Source organism: Felis catus, chromosome D1, assembly GCF_018350175.1.
Source record: "Felis catus isolate Fca126 chromosome D1, F.catus_Fca126_mat1.0, whole genome shotgun sequence".
NCBI lineage: Eukaryota > Metazoa > Chordata > Mammalia > Carnivora > Felidae > Felis > Felis catus.
In genome coordinates this window covers 75,700,010-75,716,239 of record NC_058377.1, presented here as the reverse complement: position 1 = coordinate 75,716,239, position 16,230 = coordinate 75,700,010, and the positions used below count along the sequence as shown (strand labels likewise).

Here is a 16,230-nt window from a genome sequence, read left to right as displayed (position 1 = left end):
AACCAAAGGCCTCACTTCAAGCCTTTAAAATTTTTGTTGTTGCTGTTAAACGTGAATGCTAAGGCGTGATATCATCTCCCACCGCCTGTGCTCTGCAATGCACGCCAGCTGCTGCGTGGAATGGGGCCCTTCAGAGGCGGCCCAGAGAGGCAGGATTTGGATTTGGAAGATGAGGCTGAAACTCCCAACTCCCACACCTCTTAGCCGACAGGATCCTTGGCAAGTTGTTTTCTCTGAGCCTGTTTTTTTTTTCATTTGTAAAATGGAAGAATATTTACCTCCTCGGGGTCATTTTGCAGGTTATATTGGGGCGCTTGGGAAAGCAAGCTGACCATTAATAGGTTCTCAATACATTAAAAAAAAAAATCTTTCTTGTGCCAAGATGTTGACCGGGGGTCCAGCTGGAGAATGATATAGCTTGCTGCTCGAGGTGTGGTGTAGGGCCCACAGCACTGGCACTGCCTAGAAGGAGGTTAGAAATTAAGAACCTGGCCCCACTCTGGTCCCACCAAATCAGAATCTTCATTTCCACAAGATCCTCCATGATTCATAAAGGTGGAGAGGAGTCTGGTGTTTTACATTTCCAAAAAGCGCCACACAAGTAGTCACTTAGATGAGAAACTGCGAAGAGGTAGGATGTTGATGACAGAGCGGCAAAGATAGGTTTGCAAGTGTTTTGGGCTCTCCCTGGTTGCTGTACCCAAGGAAGAATGGCTTCCTGTCGGAATGAAATTGAACTCTGACAAGGACTTGCTCCAGCACAGAAAAGCCAAACCACGAATCTGAATAAATAAGCATCAATTTTATTGAATCATGAATAATTTAAGACTGGTACAATCATCAGCTTTATTCTCTATGACGTGGGGCATGATCTCCAGTAGATCATTGGCAAATCCGAAAACCTCATGACAAATGAAAATTAAATAGGGAGGGAGGGAGGGAAGGAGGAAGGAAACATACCGTACACAAAATACTCAATTCCTAGTTTTCTCTTTAAAAATGGCTAGAAAAAATTCATCAAAATGCAGCACTTTAATCAATTATTTACAATTTCTATGTTACAATGAAAAAATGTACATCTTATAGGACATATTTCATAAACTGCTCCACTGGAAACTAGATTAAAACAGCAAACCTTCCATTTAATATCCACAAAGTTGGATTATTTTTTCCTTTTGAAGTAGATTCGCCACGATCAAATTTGAATACACAGAATTTTGAAGTTGAAGCATCAACAGTAAAATAAAAAATGTCCCCAAGACACAACAAATGTCTAGGTAAGTCTCGTTCCTTGTCCCACCCCTACCCCACCCCCAAATTTAAATTAAAAGATATTCCCCTCTCATTTATGGCCTGTAGAATTCTTGGCAGTTTGGGAAGAAGACTTTTGGCTTCCATTGGTAACTCAACATAAATGTTGCATAGAATTTCATACATTTCAAGATTAGCCTAACTGTAGAAAAAGGCAAAATGGAAGCATTTTGGACAGAGCCCTAAATGAGTACAAAGTCACTTTGTCAAAGGTGAGTGACACTAAAGTAAAATATGGCCAAAATAAGAATTGTGCATATCAGACAACCCTGCTTCCCGAAACTTTAGGAAGGACACGGAGTTGTGAATCACACAAGGGCTACGCTACTTGAAATCACCAGTCACTAGTCAGGCAGCACCAGGGACAGAGATCTTGGTTCTGAGCCTGGACCCAGTGGGAGGGAAGTCTGTAGGAGAGGGGAGAAGAGAAAGAGAAGGTATCACTAAAAAAGAAAAAAAAAAAAAGTTAAAAAGTTTCAAACAATATTGACAGGTGTCTACTCACAAGGTGACTGGGAAAACTGCCCCCAAGGAGAAGTCCATTTTACCTCCTCCCAAATTCACAGTATGAGCGTGTAAGGTCATCGTTGGGAAACAGATTGAGAAGGACCACTCTTCAGGTTTACCAGAAGGCTCAGGGTGTGGCCCGTGGTCACAGGCTAAATTCATGGTTTCAAATTTTTATGGAAAAAAAAAAAAAACAAAAACAACAACAGAACAAGACACACACACCCAGATGGCTAATGAAGGCTGCGCACGAGAGAGTCTGAGTTTACGGTGAATAAAGCAAGGTCGGCACGGAGAGGTTTTCCGTTCACCAGCTAGTGGGACACATTCTCCTTTTCCTTTAAGGAGGAAGACAATGGTGTCGTCCAATATCATGTGAGCAGTTTCAGGTCAAGTTCTTGTGATAAGAAAATGAAAGTGTATAGAGATGGACCTTCAGAAATGGGAAAGATGGAATAAAAACCCTGATCATTAACAGAGACACCCCCACTGGGGTCCAATAAAGATTCTTTTTATAAAGCAGAAACAAACAACTTAAAGATTTACCACTCTCTGTAAAGAAAATACCAGTATGTTGAAGACGCATACTAGCAGGGTATGTATCAGCAATGTCATGTGAACTTGTAGGAACTTTTGCCTTTTCCTGCACAAGACAGATCATTGTCCAGTCAGAGTGTTAGCTGGAGACTGAGAAGAACCTAAAAAAAAAATGCATCTTTTTTTTTTTTCCTTCTTTTTCTCATGGTCACACATCCACACAAATGAGTCTTTTGGATGAGAAAAGTCACAGCAACTTGAGTCCTCCTAATGGGTAGATGACTTTTTAGCCCTGTTTGCTGATGGGGAAAACAAAAAATGGACCCCAGGCAGGCACAACACTTGTAAATGAACACGGTTAGTACAAAACCAGTAAGGCATCGCTTTGGGAAGGTCAGCACCGAAGAGGTCAGGCAAGACTCGTCCGGACAGAGGCCGGGGCTTCTGGAAAGGAGCGGCCGCCGGCCCCTTGCTGAGTTGCGTCGCTCGCGTTGGTTCTGAGGAAAGTGCAAGTCTTTTGCGAGGTGACCTCAGCACCCCCACCTGAGGCTGGGGCTGGCACGCCTGAGGTGTCAATGTGCGTTCTGAAGCCTCAAGGACGAGAAGGAAAGGCAAGGTCCCGGCTCACCCACGCGTGGAGGATGGGGTCCTGGTCCACCAGGAAGGACACAACCACCCCCCGGCCACAGCAGGAGGCGGCGAGGTGTAAAACGGTGAGGATGGACAACTGAAAAACCAGAACTCAGCAGGACCAAACCGAAACTCAACTCCTGCGGTTCTTTCTTTCACCAAAGGACTGATTCTGACCGAAGGGGGGGGCTGGGGTTGGGGGTGGGGGGAAATCTTCAAAATCAAAGAGTCAGAAAGGGGGAAACTCAACCTCACTGGCAAAGGGGTAACCAGTTCTCCAAAATAGACCAACTCTCACTGTACACAGTGTTTGTAGAAAGAAAAACCTGATTCATTTCTAGAGAAGGAGGAAGTAGACACGTGCTGTCTGCGTCGCGGCCACATCGGCTCGCGCTCGCTCCGCTCACGCGTAGGGATCGACTGGGGGCTGACGGATCTGAAAGGTGTGGTTGAACTTGAACAGGCAAAATACCTCTCGGGTAAGGAGAGCACCATTTAAAAAAGCAAAACAAAACAGCAAGCGCGCTTTGCTTTTCCCTAAGGTTTCCCTGTGTTGTAGCTCTGTAGTGCCCTAGTTAACACAGTTCTCTTCCGGGGTCGGCGGGGACGAAGGCGGGGAGGCAGATGCGGGGGTGCTGGCGACACCACCTGGTTGCGGTTTCTGGGCTGAGTGGAAGCTAGGGAGTCCACATTTCCAGCTTGGTTCCGGCCTCTTCTGCCCTGGGCAGCTCCTTGGCAGGATGCTGTTTGGTTTCAGAGCTTCTAGTGGGTTCTTGGTTTCCTTTTTTTTTTTTTTCTTTTATAATCTTTTCATTTCAACGGTGACGATCCTTTCCCGAGAAGTGTCTTCAGTGTCTTAGGGAGGTCACAGCAACAAGGCAAACGATAATTAAAATAAACGGAAGATAGTGCAGTTCTCACTGTGGAAGGAAGCGGTCCCAAGGCGGCCGGCCCGGGAGGCCTGCACCCGGGGCCAAGGCTGGAGGATGAGGGGTCTGGGTATCCCTGCAGCTCTCACGCTGCGGCCGGGGGGGGGGGGCTGGCTCAGGAGGGCATGTTCAGGATGGTGCAGGGGACGCAGGTGGAGCAGGGCGAGGACGGGGGGAGGTGGGCGGGCTCCATGGCTGGCCCCCGTCACAGAGTAGACTCTAGGGACGAGTCCAGGATATCATCGTGATGGCTGTTGCTGTTGGAGTCGCTGTCATAGCTCTGGGGGCTGGAGTAGTTGGCCGCCTCCTGCAGCCTCATCAGCATGTTCATCTGGGGGGAGAGAGGGAGAGCATGAGCAGCTTTCAGTCTGGCAGCTGCCCACCTCTGGCCTTTTCCAAGCTCACGCTACCCCCTCCACACTCGCTCCGGGTTGCCGCCCATAGTGGGGGCTGTGGACACAGGTGTGGGCTATGGGCCAGGCTTCCAGGGTTCAAATCCTGTCTTTACCACTTACTAGTTGCATAAGCATGGGTAAGTTACTTAACCTTTTTGTGCCTTAGTTTCTTCACTGGCCACAGGCGAACAATAATCGTACCTGTCCCACAACGTTATGGTGTGGATTGAGTTCACATATGTAGAGCACAGAAAACAAAATAGGAAGTCGTCTGTGAATACAGGATTTATTTTTTATTTGGAAGGGACACACTTTACTCAAACACGGGCCTCAAACTGGATAAAGATGCCAGTCCAGCGTCCCTGCTGCTGACATATGACGCACACGGCTCCCCATTCAGGGAGCATCCAGCCCATGGGTGCATCTGGCTCTGGCCAGAGGGCAGCCCGGAGCCGGTCGTGTGCCCGCTCCTGTCAAGGCCGCCGCGGGAGAGAAAGGTCAGCACCGGTTACAAGCAGAGCCACGAGGCACACAGAAACCTGGATTCCAAGTCAGAGAACTCCGAACAATTACCTAAGACACCTGAGCCACCAGTTCCTCATCGATAGAGTGGAGAGAACAATAGCGCCTGTATCTCAGAGGGTTGAAACAGGGAACAAGATGACGTGATGTGCATCAGACCCTCAGAATAGGGCCTGGTGCCTGGTTAAGTGCTCAATAAACGAGATCTGCAAGTGCCATCCTTTGCCTTAAAGAGCTTGAAGGGTGTTCCTCCAACCTTCCCTGGTCTATACTCTATTGGTCATTTGTTTAGGAGTGAAGGGGGGAATTGGGAACTTACTTGCAACCGTCAATTGGGTACTTTATGTTCTATGTAGCAAGTAAGTTAGAAAGTAGGGTCTCTCTGAGCTAAGGCCAAGACGTGATGCAGCTGGGCAGGAAATCCAGCTGCTTCCTCGCCAGCTGGCCCTCAGGATGCTGTGCGGCGTCCTAGGGTGAGCCAGGGCACGGGAACACCATCTGCTGGTGCCTACCCGCAAAGCCGCGAGGGGGGAAGAGATGGAGCCGTGGCACCATGGACGATCCTTTGCGGCCGTGATTCCTCACTCATCAACCCACCCCCGGACCCCCGGCACTTACAGCAGGTGTTCTGGAGCAAAAACCAGTCAGTCCTGTTCTCTTGGAGGTCTCAGTCTCACGAGGGAGACAGACCAGGACACACGAGAGCTATTCTAACAGAGATCTCTGGCGCTGGGCAGGGAGAAACAGCCAACTATCAAGTGGGGGGAACGGAGCTGGCGCAACTCCCTTCTGAGGGCCCGGGGTTGGAGGGAGAATTCTGGGTAACTGTTCCAAGAGCTCCAGGTTTTACCTAAATCCCCTCAGGTTTAATCAGGGACACAAATATTGCTGGGTAAGAAAAGAGGGTCTGGGGATGAGGGAGCCATTCTTTCCTCTAGATATCTGCTAAGTTCTCTTCTATTCCTGAGGGAAGATCTCATGAGCCTGCAGCCACAAAAAGCTCGCCATGACTCTGGCTTTCAGCCATCGTTAATGTTAGAAGCGGCTTCTTCAAGCCGAATCCTTTCCTCTGCAACACTGTTGTCTGCCAACGCTGTAAATGAGGTCGTGCATAGAACAAATAATAACACCATTTCGAACAGAGGTCCTGTTTAAAAAGTCTCCACAGGACCACAGCTCCTTGCTGCCAGTCGGGAGGATGGCAGACAAGCCAAAGCAGCTATTGTAATTTTTATCTAGCAAATCAGTTAGTCATCAGGCATAGAACAACACGTTAGCTGCCTTTTAATCCCGCTGCATCCCTTATGAATATGTTCTTTCATTAAGTAATGCCAGTAATAGTCTCTGCTGTGTTTTTCCTTTTGCCTTAGCTGCCAAGGTAGCTCAAGGGTAAACTGAAGGCGTGATAATGGTCATTTAAGTATGGGAGGCTCTGGGATATGTGCTTCCACCTTCTTTTATGGAGCTTTTGATTTATTAGATGTAATTTCGCAGTAGGACTATGTACAGGTCTCATAGGCAGGGAACACTGTAATTATAGTGTTATCGTCTCTGGTCCAGGTTCTTCTCAAAGGACCTTTATTTGCTTTAGCAGTGGTGGGGGTAAATAAGAAACTCAGGCAGTGTTAAAGGCTTAACTCATATCATTGGCCTTGGGACCCGTATTCAGGCCTCCCTGTCCTTTGCGAGTCCTTCCTGCCCTCAAACCTCTCCCTGCCTGTGCTCCTGATCAGTTGGCTTGGGCTTCTGCTCCTTAGGAATCTCCCCGCCTCTGCCCCGTTACTAGGGGGAGAGATAAATGGAGGACAGTACTTGATAAAGGTGGCACTCAAATCAGAAGGCAAAGAGTGGTACGGGGATGTTTGCGGGGAGGGGGATCAAATTCTTAACCTTTTACCTTATACCAGAACACATTTCAGAGGGTTAAAGGACAGTGAAAAACTGACACCATGGAAGAAAATATTGGCAAAAATGTGACTAATCTTGGGATGGGTCTGGCCTTCCAAAGCAAGACCCGGGCTCGGTCATGTCTGTATTCCCAGCATGCCTTGCATGATGACGGATACACAGTAAGTGCTCTGGGAGCCGAGGACTCACCAGCGGGTCTCCTTCAGCGTCACTGGGGGGCACCTGCTTGCTCGCAGACCCTTCCCGAGGTATGGAGTAGCCATCAAAGCCGACGTCCTCAGGCCGGAGCTGCAGCAGGGGAGGCCACTCGTGTTGCTGTGGGCTGGCTGCCCAGGGGTAGGTCTCCATCACCCACTTGGCAGGATCCTCCCAGGGGGCCCGCCTTCCGTAGAGCTGAAAACAGGCAAAGAAGGAATAGTCTGGGTGTGGCTGGAGACCTCTTCTGCAGGCCTGGTGTGGCAGTCATCTGAAAAACTCCTCAAGCCCAGTGTTATGCCTTCCCTGATGGCACAATTCCACTTCCAGAATTCTACCTTAAGGAGGTCACCCGAGGCACACACAGCTCGATGTATGTACTAAGACTGAAGGCAACATGACTTGGAGGGGGGGGGGATGAGGGTCAAAGGCGCCAACTTTGGAGTTCGGCTGACCTGGGTTCACCTCTTAGCTCTGCCACTGCCTCACCGTGTCACCCTAAGCTTTAAGCTTTGCTGACCTAATCTGAAAAGTAGCCACCTGGGGTGGGGGAACGACCACCATGTAATTTGAAGCGTTTGCCAATTTCTGTGGTATAAATAGACCTACTACGGCCAATTTCAAGCTACCAGTATGGTACCACTGAACCTGGAGTTGGAAGGAGGTGTTGACCATCAGCTCACACAGGCCGGTTCTAGTATCCCATTCGGTACACCCCTCTGCAAAGATGACCTCCCACACAGATCGAGTGCTGGGCATCAACACCACAGGAGGGGTCGCAAACAGCCCTGGTTTGAGAAAACCCCATTTCCTGAAGCAGGTCGGACTCTCTGAGGCCCTCTATAGCAGCGCTGGTCACTTTCAAAACAGCAGACTGTTAACAGAGGTTACACATGGGCGTTGGAATTTTAAATCTCTCTCTCATGTATCCTTCCAAACTAACAACTAATTTGCTCTTAAAACAGAAAACTACATGAGCAACTCAAGGCCTTTTCTTAAGCCTTAAATACTGATGCGACTATTCTAGTGATTTTCAAAAATATTTGTTTATTTCTTTATTTAGGGAGAGTGAGTGGGTGTGGGTGTCAGCAAGCATGCGAGCAGGGGAGGGGCAGAGAGGGAGGGGCAGAGAGGGAGGGGCAGAGAGGGAGGGGCAGAGAGGGAGGGGCAGAGAGGGAGGGGCAGAGAATCCCAAGCAGGCCTCGTGCTGTCAGTGCCGAGCCTGACGTGGGGCTCGATCCCATGAACCGTGAGATCATGACCTGAGCCGAAATCGCGTGTTGGACGCTTAACAGGCTGAGCCGCCCAGGCAGGCGCCCCCTCCAGTGACTTCTACGAGCAATGTCAAGAGACACATATACTCTTTCAAGGACAGAAGCCCAGGCTGCAGCACCTCCCAAGGCCGGGCTCTGAATGTGGCACGGCTAGGTGTCATCTCCATCCTTTCTCTGTAATGCCGGCACCGCGGCCACATCTCATAGGTTACGGTGTGCCAGCGGCGCTTTACGAATATCTTGTTTAACTACCATGTGGTTCCCAGGGACGACCCTACGACCCGAGTCTCCCAGATGACGGGACAGGCCCAGAGAGGAAAGACAGCAAAACTGGAGTCCAAGTCTGTCCGCGTCCACGCAGCACTGAGTCTAAGGAGATGGGGTAGATGTGCTCGCTCAGCGTGGTGCCGGCTGTGGCTCTGGAAGATGCCCCCTTCTCCAGGGGACCACGGGTATAAAGACCGAAGACTCCTGAACCACAATGGCGCAGGGGGCACCAGAGTGAAACTGCACCCAGCCCCCAGCCTGTCTGCTCCCTCTGCTCTCCCAGTGGAGAGGGGAGAGAGGACTGGCTAACAGAACAGAGCCGAGCTCTGACAAAACCACATCTACACAAGTCATAGGTTGTCCTGGCTGGAAGGAACTGGTGTCACCTAGCCTCATTGACCGGATGGGGAAGTCAGGGCCTAGACAGAAGCACCAGTTGTGGAAGGTTATGGAGCGGAGCTGGATCAGACCTCGGACCTCAGTTTCCTTGTCTGGGCCTTTTCCCTCTCCAGCCCTCCTGAATGACTCCACTCTGAACCCCTCGGTATCAGCGAGAGCCACGTGACTCAGCCAAACCCGGAGCAGAGAGATGCAGACCAGATTGTCCACCAGACAAGGACATGTCAACTTGGCTGACTCACCATTGCCTAAGGCACCTGTGACCTTTACGTATGATTTGCCGGGAAGCCGCCCGCCCTGCTTGCAGGGCAGAGGCGCTTACCCATCTCTCCCCGTCAGCCACTGACTCCTTCTGCACTCAGCACACACAGACACAACCTCCTATGACCTCACTGCTTTCTCAGACGCTAGCACCCCTCCCGTCTAGCGCTCTGACCCTGTCTGTCACTCAACCTTCCTTAACCCTGGGGCAATGGTGAGTCTCGGGCCTGAGCATTCAGTCTGGTGTTCTAAAGGCAACTCATAGTCTGAGCGAGAAGGGATCACTTGAAGGAAAGTGTGTGTGTACACATGCATGCATGCCGGGGAGGGAGGGAACACACCCGCATGTGGGGGGTATTCAGAACTGGAGAAGGTTGGTCTCGATTAGAAACATTCCTGCAATTTTTAGAAGCTTCTCCCTCCGAAGGGAGGATTGGACCAGCTTTCCCAAGCCAGACCTCCTGGATGAGGCTGAACCAGACCCTTACTTCTGGAGCCAGTCTGGAGGAGGAGAGGCTCCGGGCTGCAGAGCAACAGAGGCCGGGATGTGGAGCTCATCAAGCCCTTAGACATAATATGGCCCAGTGGTTTTTCAAATATTTACTCTTCCCCACCACCGAGGAATCTGAGCACCTTCTGGGCTCCACAGAAGACCGCTGGAGAAAATACGAGAAAATACTTCTAGTCTAAGCTTTTCAGATCACAGACAGGGAACCTGAGGCTTACAGACAGGAGACTTGCCCAGGGTCTCAGAGCAGATTGGGCCATCTGATAAATGGCCCAAAGCTCTCCTCCCCCCGGGGCCACCAGAGGGACGCAGGTCTTCTGAGCTGCTCTGTAGACTTGGGACACTTTGGCAAATGTTAACAGTGACAGCTCCAAAGGGTAACAGGACTGGGAACTGAGTCATAAGACAAATGTACATCAGGCGCGTGTGAACATCATCTGCGAGAACAGAAAATATTTTTACAAGCCTCCACACTTGCCACTAGACATGTTCAAGACCAGGTGATGAATGGTTGGGTAAGTACCATGGCAAGCACAGGAATTATCATAAAAGCTCCTCGGCCCCACTGCAGAGCCCCGAGGCAGCTCTGGGAAGCAGCAGAGACAGATGGAAAGAGAGACAGACAGATGGGCCATGCACTTGCCCCAAGGCAGGGAGGAGCCTGCCGTGCCCACTGGCTCAGGAACTGTGGGCCGAGACACTGGGAACTAAAAGCTGGGCCTCTGTGAGCCTTCTGACTCTGCAGCGCACTCCCCTCATGGCCATGACACTCACTCTGCAGGGACAGGTGAGGAGCCGATGACCCCACACGGCGCCCAGCACACAGTAAGTGTGGACTCAAGGTAACACGAAGGACAGTAGGGAATCAAACTTTAAGATAGAGGAATCCTTGGGGCACCTGGGCGGCTCAGTTGGTTAAGTGTCCAACTTCGGTTCAGGTCAGGATCTTGCAGCCCATGAGTTTGAGCTCCGCATCGGGCTCTGTGCGGACAGCTCAGAGCCTGGAGCCTGCTTTAGATTCTGTGTCGTCTTCTCTCTCTCTGCCCTTCCCCTGCTTGTGCTCTCTCTCAAAAATAAACATTAAAAAAAAAAAAAATCGAGGAATCCTTTTGTCACATGCCATCTCATGTAGAAAACCATTGTATAAAACACAACACTTTGTTCCCTGAGCCACCTGAGGCTTCTGGGAGTTATGGGGGTCCTCGAGACAGCCTGAAAATCAGAGAAGTAATGGAGGGGTCAGCCAGACCTGGCTCTAATGCTGGTGCATCACACCCCACTGTGTGAACCTGGGTAACAGTCAAAAACTCTTGTGAGCCTGGTCTCGTTTATGAAGTATACTCGCTGAGCTGTTAGAACTAAATGAGAGCGTGCACATCAGGCCCCTCACACGGTGCCCAGCAAGTAGCAGGCCCTCAATAAACGTCAGCAGACTTTTCCTTCAAAACCAGAGGCATGAGGAACACGCCAGGTTTCCTCATGAGCCAGCAGATGCTGTGGGTTTTCCTTTGGCTCCTCAGGATGAGGTCACAGGCAAGATGGCTCACTTTTGAGCAATTTGATAAAATGAAAATGCTAACTCTGGCTGCCTCCCCCTGGTAGCTCCCACACTCTTAAAAGATTGTCTTTTAAATGACCTCACAGGGGCGCCTGGGTGGCTCAGTCGGTTGAGTGTCCGACTTCGGCTCAGGTCATGATCCTGTGGTTCACGAGTTCGAGCCCCGTGTCGGGCTCTGTGCTGACAGCTCGGAGCCTGGAGCCTGCTTCCGATTCTGTGTCTCCCTCTTTCTCTGACCCTCCCCCCATTCATGCTCTGTCTCTGTCTTGAAAATAAATAAACATTAAAAAAAAATTTAAAAAAAATGACCTCACAGCACAGAGAATCAACGACTTTTCTTGCCTCATACTGAACTGGTGAGTCCCATCAGATGGTGGCATGTCTCTGTTCCTTGCCCAATGGACTGTTCTATAGCCATCCCCAAATTCTTTCAACCTGTTGCCTCCTCCCTCTCGGTGGGAAAGAGACCAAGTGCTCCTTCACAGTGAGCTCCAGGAAGGGAAGGGAGTTCAGACTCCACCTTTACAGCCATGCCCAGAAGGCCTTCTCTGAAATTCAGGTCCAAGGGAGCAGCGTCTTGGCATATCTATCCTTGGTGAGGACAAAGGGCCAGCTGATGTGTATGTGGTCTGGGGCTGCACGGCCTTACCACTGCTGGTTTGTGCCTCCTCGGGCAAAGGAGGCCCTTACCCAACAGAGCCCATGGGTGCTTCCAAGCACACTCTGAAGTTACTCCCCATCCCTCATCACAAGACAGATTTGGAGCAAAGAAGCAGCAAATGGACAACTGACAGGTGAGGCAAGAATAAGAGGAAACGGTACACTTCCTCCACTTCTAACTCCCCTGCTGCTTTTCAGCAGTGTGGGTCTCCCAGAGGTGCAGGGGACATCACAGCCCCCGGAGGCCCCTGATGGAGAACAGAGAGGGGCTTCTGAAACGAAACAGGCGTCAGGAATCCAGCACGTAGGAAGATGCTTCTACGGGCCCCACAAAATAGGAGTGGCTGCGTGGCTGCTTGGGTGTGTGGTGCTAACAGATCATGGGAATAAAGGCTTCGTCCTGAACGCCTCTGAAACCATAGGTGCTGCTGCACGTTACAAAGCAGCCAGGCTCAGCCAAACGTACAGAAGGGACGAGCACAGACCGCAGCCGTTAATGGGCTTTACCCCATACGTGCATGTGGGCGTGCCCCTCCCACACCCTCCACAGGCTCACGACAGCACCTTGTGTCTCCCGTTGCCCAGTACGGAGGACACCGAGGAGCCCCTGGGAACACGGCTGGTTCAGTTGTGCCTGATGCCTGCTGTTAACTCAGCAAGAAAGCTGCAGGGGCCTCCAGGCTCAACAGGGGCACCACTGCAAGCTTCAATTTACTGCTCAGCCCCTGGCATTCAATGCTGGGCTGAATGAGCAGTAAAGGGTGTTGCCTTCCTGCCGCGGCAGGGCCAGGACTTGCAGCCTTGTGGGCCCCAGGGTCACCCGGGAGGGGTCCTGGGACAGGTATAAGTGCACGGGGTCGAGGACTCAGAACCTGGAATTCGAGCCAGAGGCCTGGACTCCAATCCCAGATTCCTCAAGTTTCACTTTTATATTCTTGGGCAAGTCGTTGATTCCCTTTGAGCCTCGACTGTCCTCTTCTGAAAAATGAAGACCCAAAAACAAATGTTTACTGCTCAAGTCCCGAGACCAATGCCGGGCTTGGATCAAACAGCAGACAGGAGAATACTTTGCAAACTGTGACGTGCTACACACAGGTATGCTTCCATTTCTTGTGCACTGTGCTGAGCACTTGCCGGCCATGACCGCATTTAGCGCTCGCAATAACCCTTCGTGGCAGAGGATTATCATTCTCCTCTTCCATCAGTGAGGGCACTGTGGCACAGAGGCTGAACAACTTGCCTGGGGTCACACATAACAGTGGCAGGGCCCGGATTTACAGCTCAGTGTGTGTCCCACTCTGTGCTGGACTGATGGCCTCGCCGGTGAGGCGTTGGCACCCCACGTCAGACCCCTAAAGGAGGAGATGAAAACAACTCATCTGGTCACCCGAATGACCCCCGATTTTGAGGAGGCCAGTAGCAAGTGTGTTCCTCACCTGGAGTCCTTCTCTGACGGCTTCGAGGAGATAGGGGATAATTGAGTAGTTCCACAAGTCGGTGAACCACACCCTCGAGCCATCCACATCGATGGGGCAGGACAGGAAGAGCCGGGGGCCTGGGGACCAGAGGGAAAAATCAAGAGCTGAAATTGGGGTGTTAAGAGAAGCCACGTTCCGAACAAACCCCACACAGGGCTCCTGTGATCTTTCTGAATGAGAGCAGGAATGCCAACTGTCGGGTGCTGGGCACAGGGCATTACACTCGGGATCCCTAACCCCACCCTGGGATCTCTCTCCCCCAGAAAAATCGCACAGAAGCGAGGAGAGGCTTTACAGAGAAAGATGTTCACTGCAGTATTATTAATCCTGACCTTTGAAACAGAAGCGCATGAAATGTCCAAGAGAAGAGACACGGTTAAGCAAACAGCGGTACACCTGCGTTTGCCTATTTTGCAGCCTTTGAAAAGGACTGTAAAAACGGAGACTGCTCTTAGGACAAAGTGAAAAGAGCATCCTGTGTGCACACTAGGATCGTAACTACATGAAGCACATCTGTGTAGACACAGAAAACAGAAGCTCAAATTAAGATGATCACGTCAGGATGTGGGAATGATCGGTGGCCTTTTTTTTCTCTGAACCCTAAGCTTCAGGAATGTTGATAACACTTTATTGTTTTTTAAAAAAAATTTTTTTTTCAACGTTTATTTATTTTTGGGACAGAGAGAGACAGAGCATGAATGGGGGAGGGGCAGAGAGAGAGGGAGACACAGAATGGGAAACAGGCTCCAGGCTCTGAGCCATCAGCCCAGAGCCTGACGCGGGGCTCGAACCCACGGACCGCAAGATCGTGACCTGGCTGAAGTCGGACCCTTAACCGACTGCGCCACCCAGGCGCCCCAATAACACTTTATTGTTAAAGCAAAGCCAGTGTTGCAGGGTGGTTTGCTCCTGCGGGAGCCTTGTCGTGGGGGCTCGCTCTTTGCTGAGCCAGGAGTTTTGGCAACGGCCAAGGCTGGATGCCCCTCTCTGCTGCTGATCAGCCCTGGTGCACTGGGCCGAGATGGAGGGGCGGTGGAGACATTGCACCGGATGCAGATGACTGCCAGTCTAGGGTCTGCCTTGGGCTGTGACTGTCCCTCTGTCCCCTTCTCATCCATATGGACAGTGCAGCGTCCAGCTGACTTGTGCCTGCAAAGTGCTCTCCTGGCCAAGGCCCTGAGGACACTCATCTGAGAACACCAGAGCTCCAGGAGCAGTGCCTGTCCTCCAGCCAGGCCACCCACCTGCCCCTGCCCAGCCTCCCACCTACCTATGGTGACATCCGAGGAGCTGTGAGCCTCCAGGAAGCGGTTGAGGTGATGCCAGACCTTGGGAATCCAGTCAATGATTTTTACCAGCTCCACATTCCGTACCCGCCCACTGATCTCTGTTTCCATGAGCTTCCGCCTTAGGAACCGGCCAAGGAAGCCCTTCACGGGCTCTGTGTGGTTGGCACAAAGCACCCACCTGGAGGAAAGTCAGCGATAATTTTCAATGATGCTGACTGATAAAAACGACACCAGCCTCCCCAGTCAAAGCTCATTAGATCTGGAGAGTGTCTATGTTAATAGGACAGGCCTCACTATACAACAAACACTGATCTAATGCTGGACACACATGAACTCCCAATTCATTACAGCAGCCCTATGACTGCCATCCCCATTTCACAGACAGATATGCTGAGGCATAGACAGGTTGCACAACTTGCCCAAGAGCAAACAGCTAGTTAACAGAAGGGCTAAGATTAGAACTAGGACAGTCCTGCCCCAGTGTCTGGGCTCTAACCACCAAGGCTGCTGCCTCTTGTGTTGGAAGTCAGGCCCTGTGTCGGCCTCTGGAACTATAACCAAGGCTAAGAAACAGTTCCTGTTTCCTAGAAGCACACAGCCCAGCGGAGGAAGCAGAGAAGCAAACAGAGGAATGAGACATAATGAAACCTGGAGAATTAGGAAAGGCTCCTCAGAGGAGGGGATGTCTGAGACCAGAAGGGGGCTGGGGTGCGGGCCGCAGGCCATGCTGCACCATCTGCACACGTACGTGGGGTGTGTGGGAAACTGCCAGAGATTCAGAGCAACCAGTGTAATTCAGTGTTTAGACTTGACCAGCCCACCTAAGGAGTCTGATTCCATCCTGGAGCCAATGGGGAGCCCCTGAAGGACATTAAAGCACGAGGGCTTTATGGTCAGATTTGAATTCTAGAATGCTCACTTGGATGCCGCTGGCACAGGAGATTGCCTGCAGGGAGCCAAGCTGCAGGCAGGCCCACTGGCCACAAAATGATCGCAGTGGTGTATTGGGAGACGGGGTGGTGCCGGGGGCAGGAGGAGAAAGCGTGGACGGGACAGGACAGCCTGGATGCAGAGGTGGCCATGATGTCAGGCCCGGGGGCATCGCCATTTCTGATGGTTACGATGCAGGTCCACTTCCAACAGATCGCCCTCTAGGATGCGTGCAGTGCCGCCAGTGTAAGGGAGCCGGGGGGTCGCCCCAGAGCGGCTTCTCAGCCGCACGTAAGGGCCCAGGCAAGCAGCAACACAACCTCCCACGACTGATCTGGACAGCCCCTCCTGCACCCCCGCTGGGACGGCTCCCTACTACAGCGCTGGGGCAGAGGGACTCGCGGGGGACTCACAGGCCCACAGACCCAGCGACGAGGGGACATTCATAAGCAAGAGCTTCCGTTGCTCAAGTTCACTAGGGATGGAGAGACGCGTCGCAAGAAACGCACAGGGGACGCAAGCCCAGAGCTGCCATCCTGACACTGCCACCCCCGGGGCAGAGAGTCAGGGAGACCTGGGCTCCTGTCTCCACTCTTCCACGGGCCAGCTGTGTGACCTCACACGAATCAATTCTCTCAGCCCCGGTCTCCCCACCAGCAAGACAAACTAGTG

The 16,230-nt window shown here is 51.6% G+C and overlaps 1 protein-coding gene across 17 annotated transcripts in view; it reads right to left on the bottom strand.

Moving 5' to 3' along the window:
- Positions 1-781: 781 nt before the first annotated feature.
- The window catches only part of NAV2 (neuron navigator 2), a 742,802-nt gene continuing 727,353 nt past the window's right edge, over positions 782-16,230 (bottom strand). For 16 of the 17 annotated variants that reach the window (XM_023239646.2, XM_045039059.1, XM_019812168.3 and 13 more), the window contains 4 exons: positions 14,610-14,806; positions 13,298-13,416; positions 6,929-7,132; positions 782-4,245 (listed from right to left, as the gene is read on the bottom strand). In XM_023239646.2, coding sequence (XP_023095414.2) covers positions 4,120-4,245; positions 6,929-7,132; positions 13,298-13,416; positions 14,610-14,806 — 646 coding nt within the window. In that variant the 3' untranslated portion in view covers positions 782-4,119. The remainder of the gene's footprint in view (positions 4,246-6,928; positions 7,133-13,297; positions 13,417-14,609; positions 14,807-16,230) is intronic. The other variant, XR_002145764.3, reaches the window with a different exon arrangement.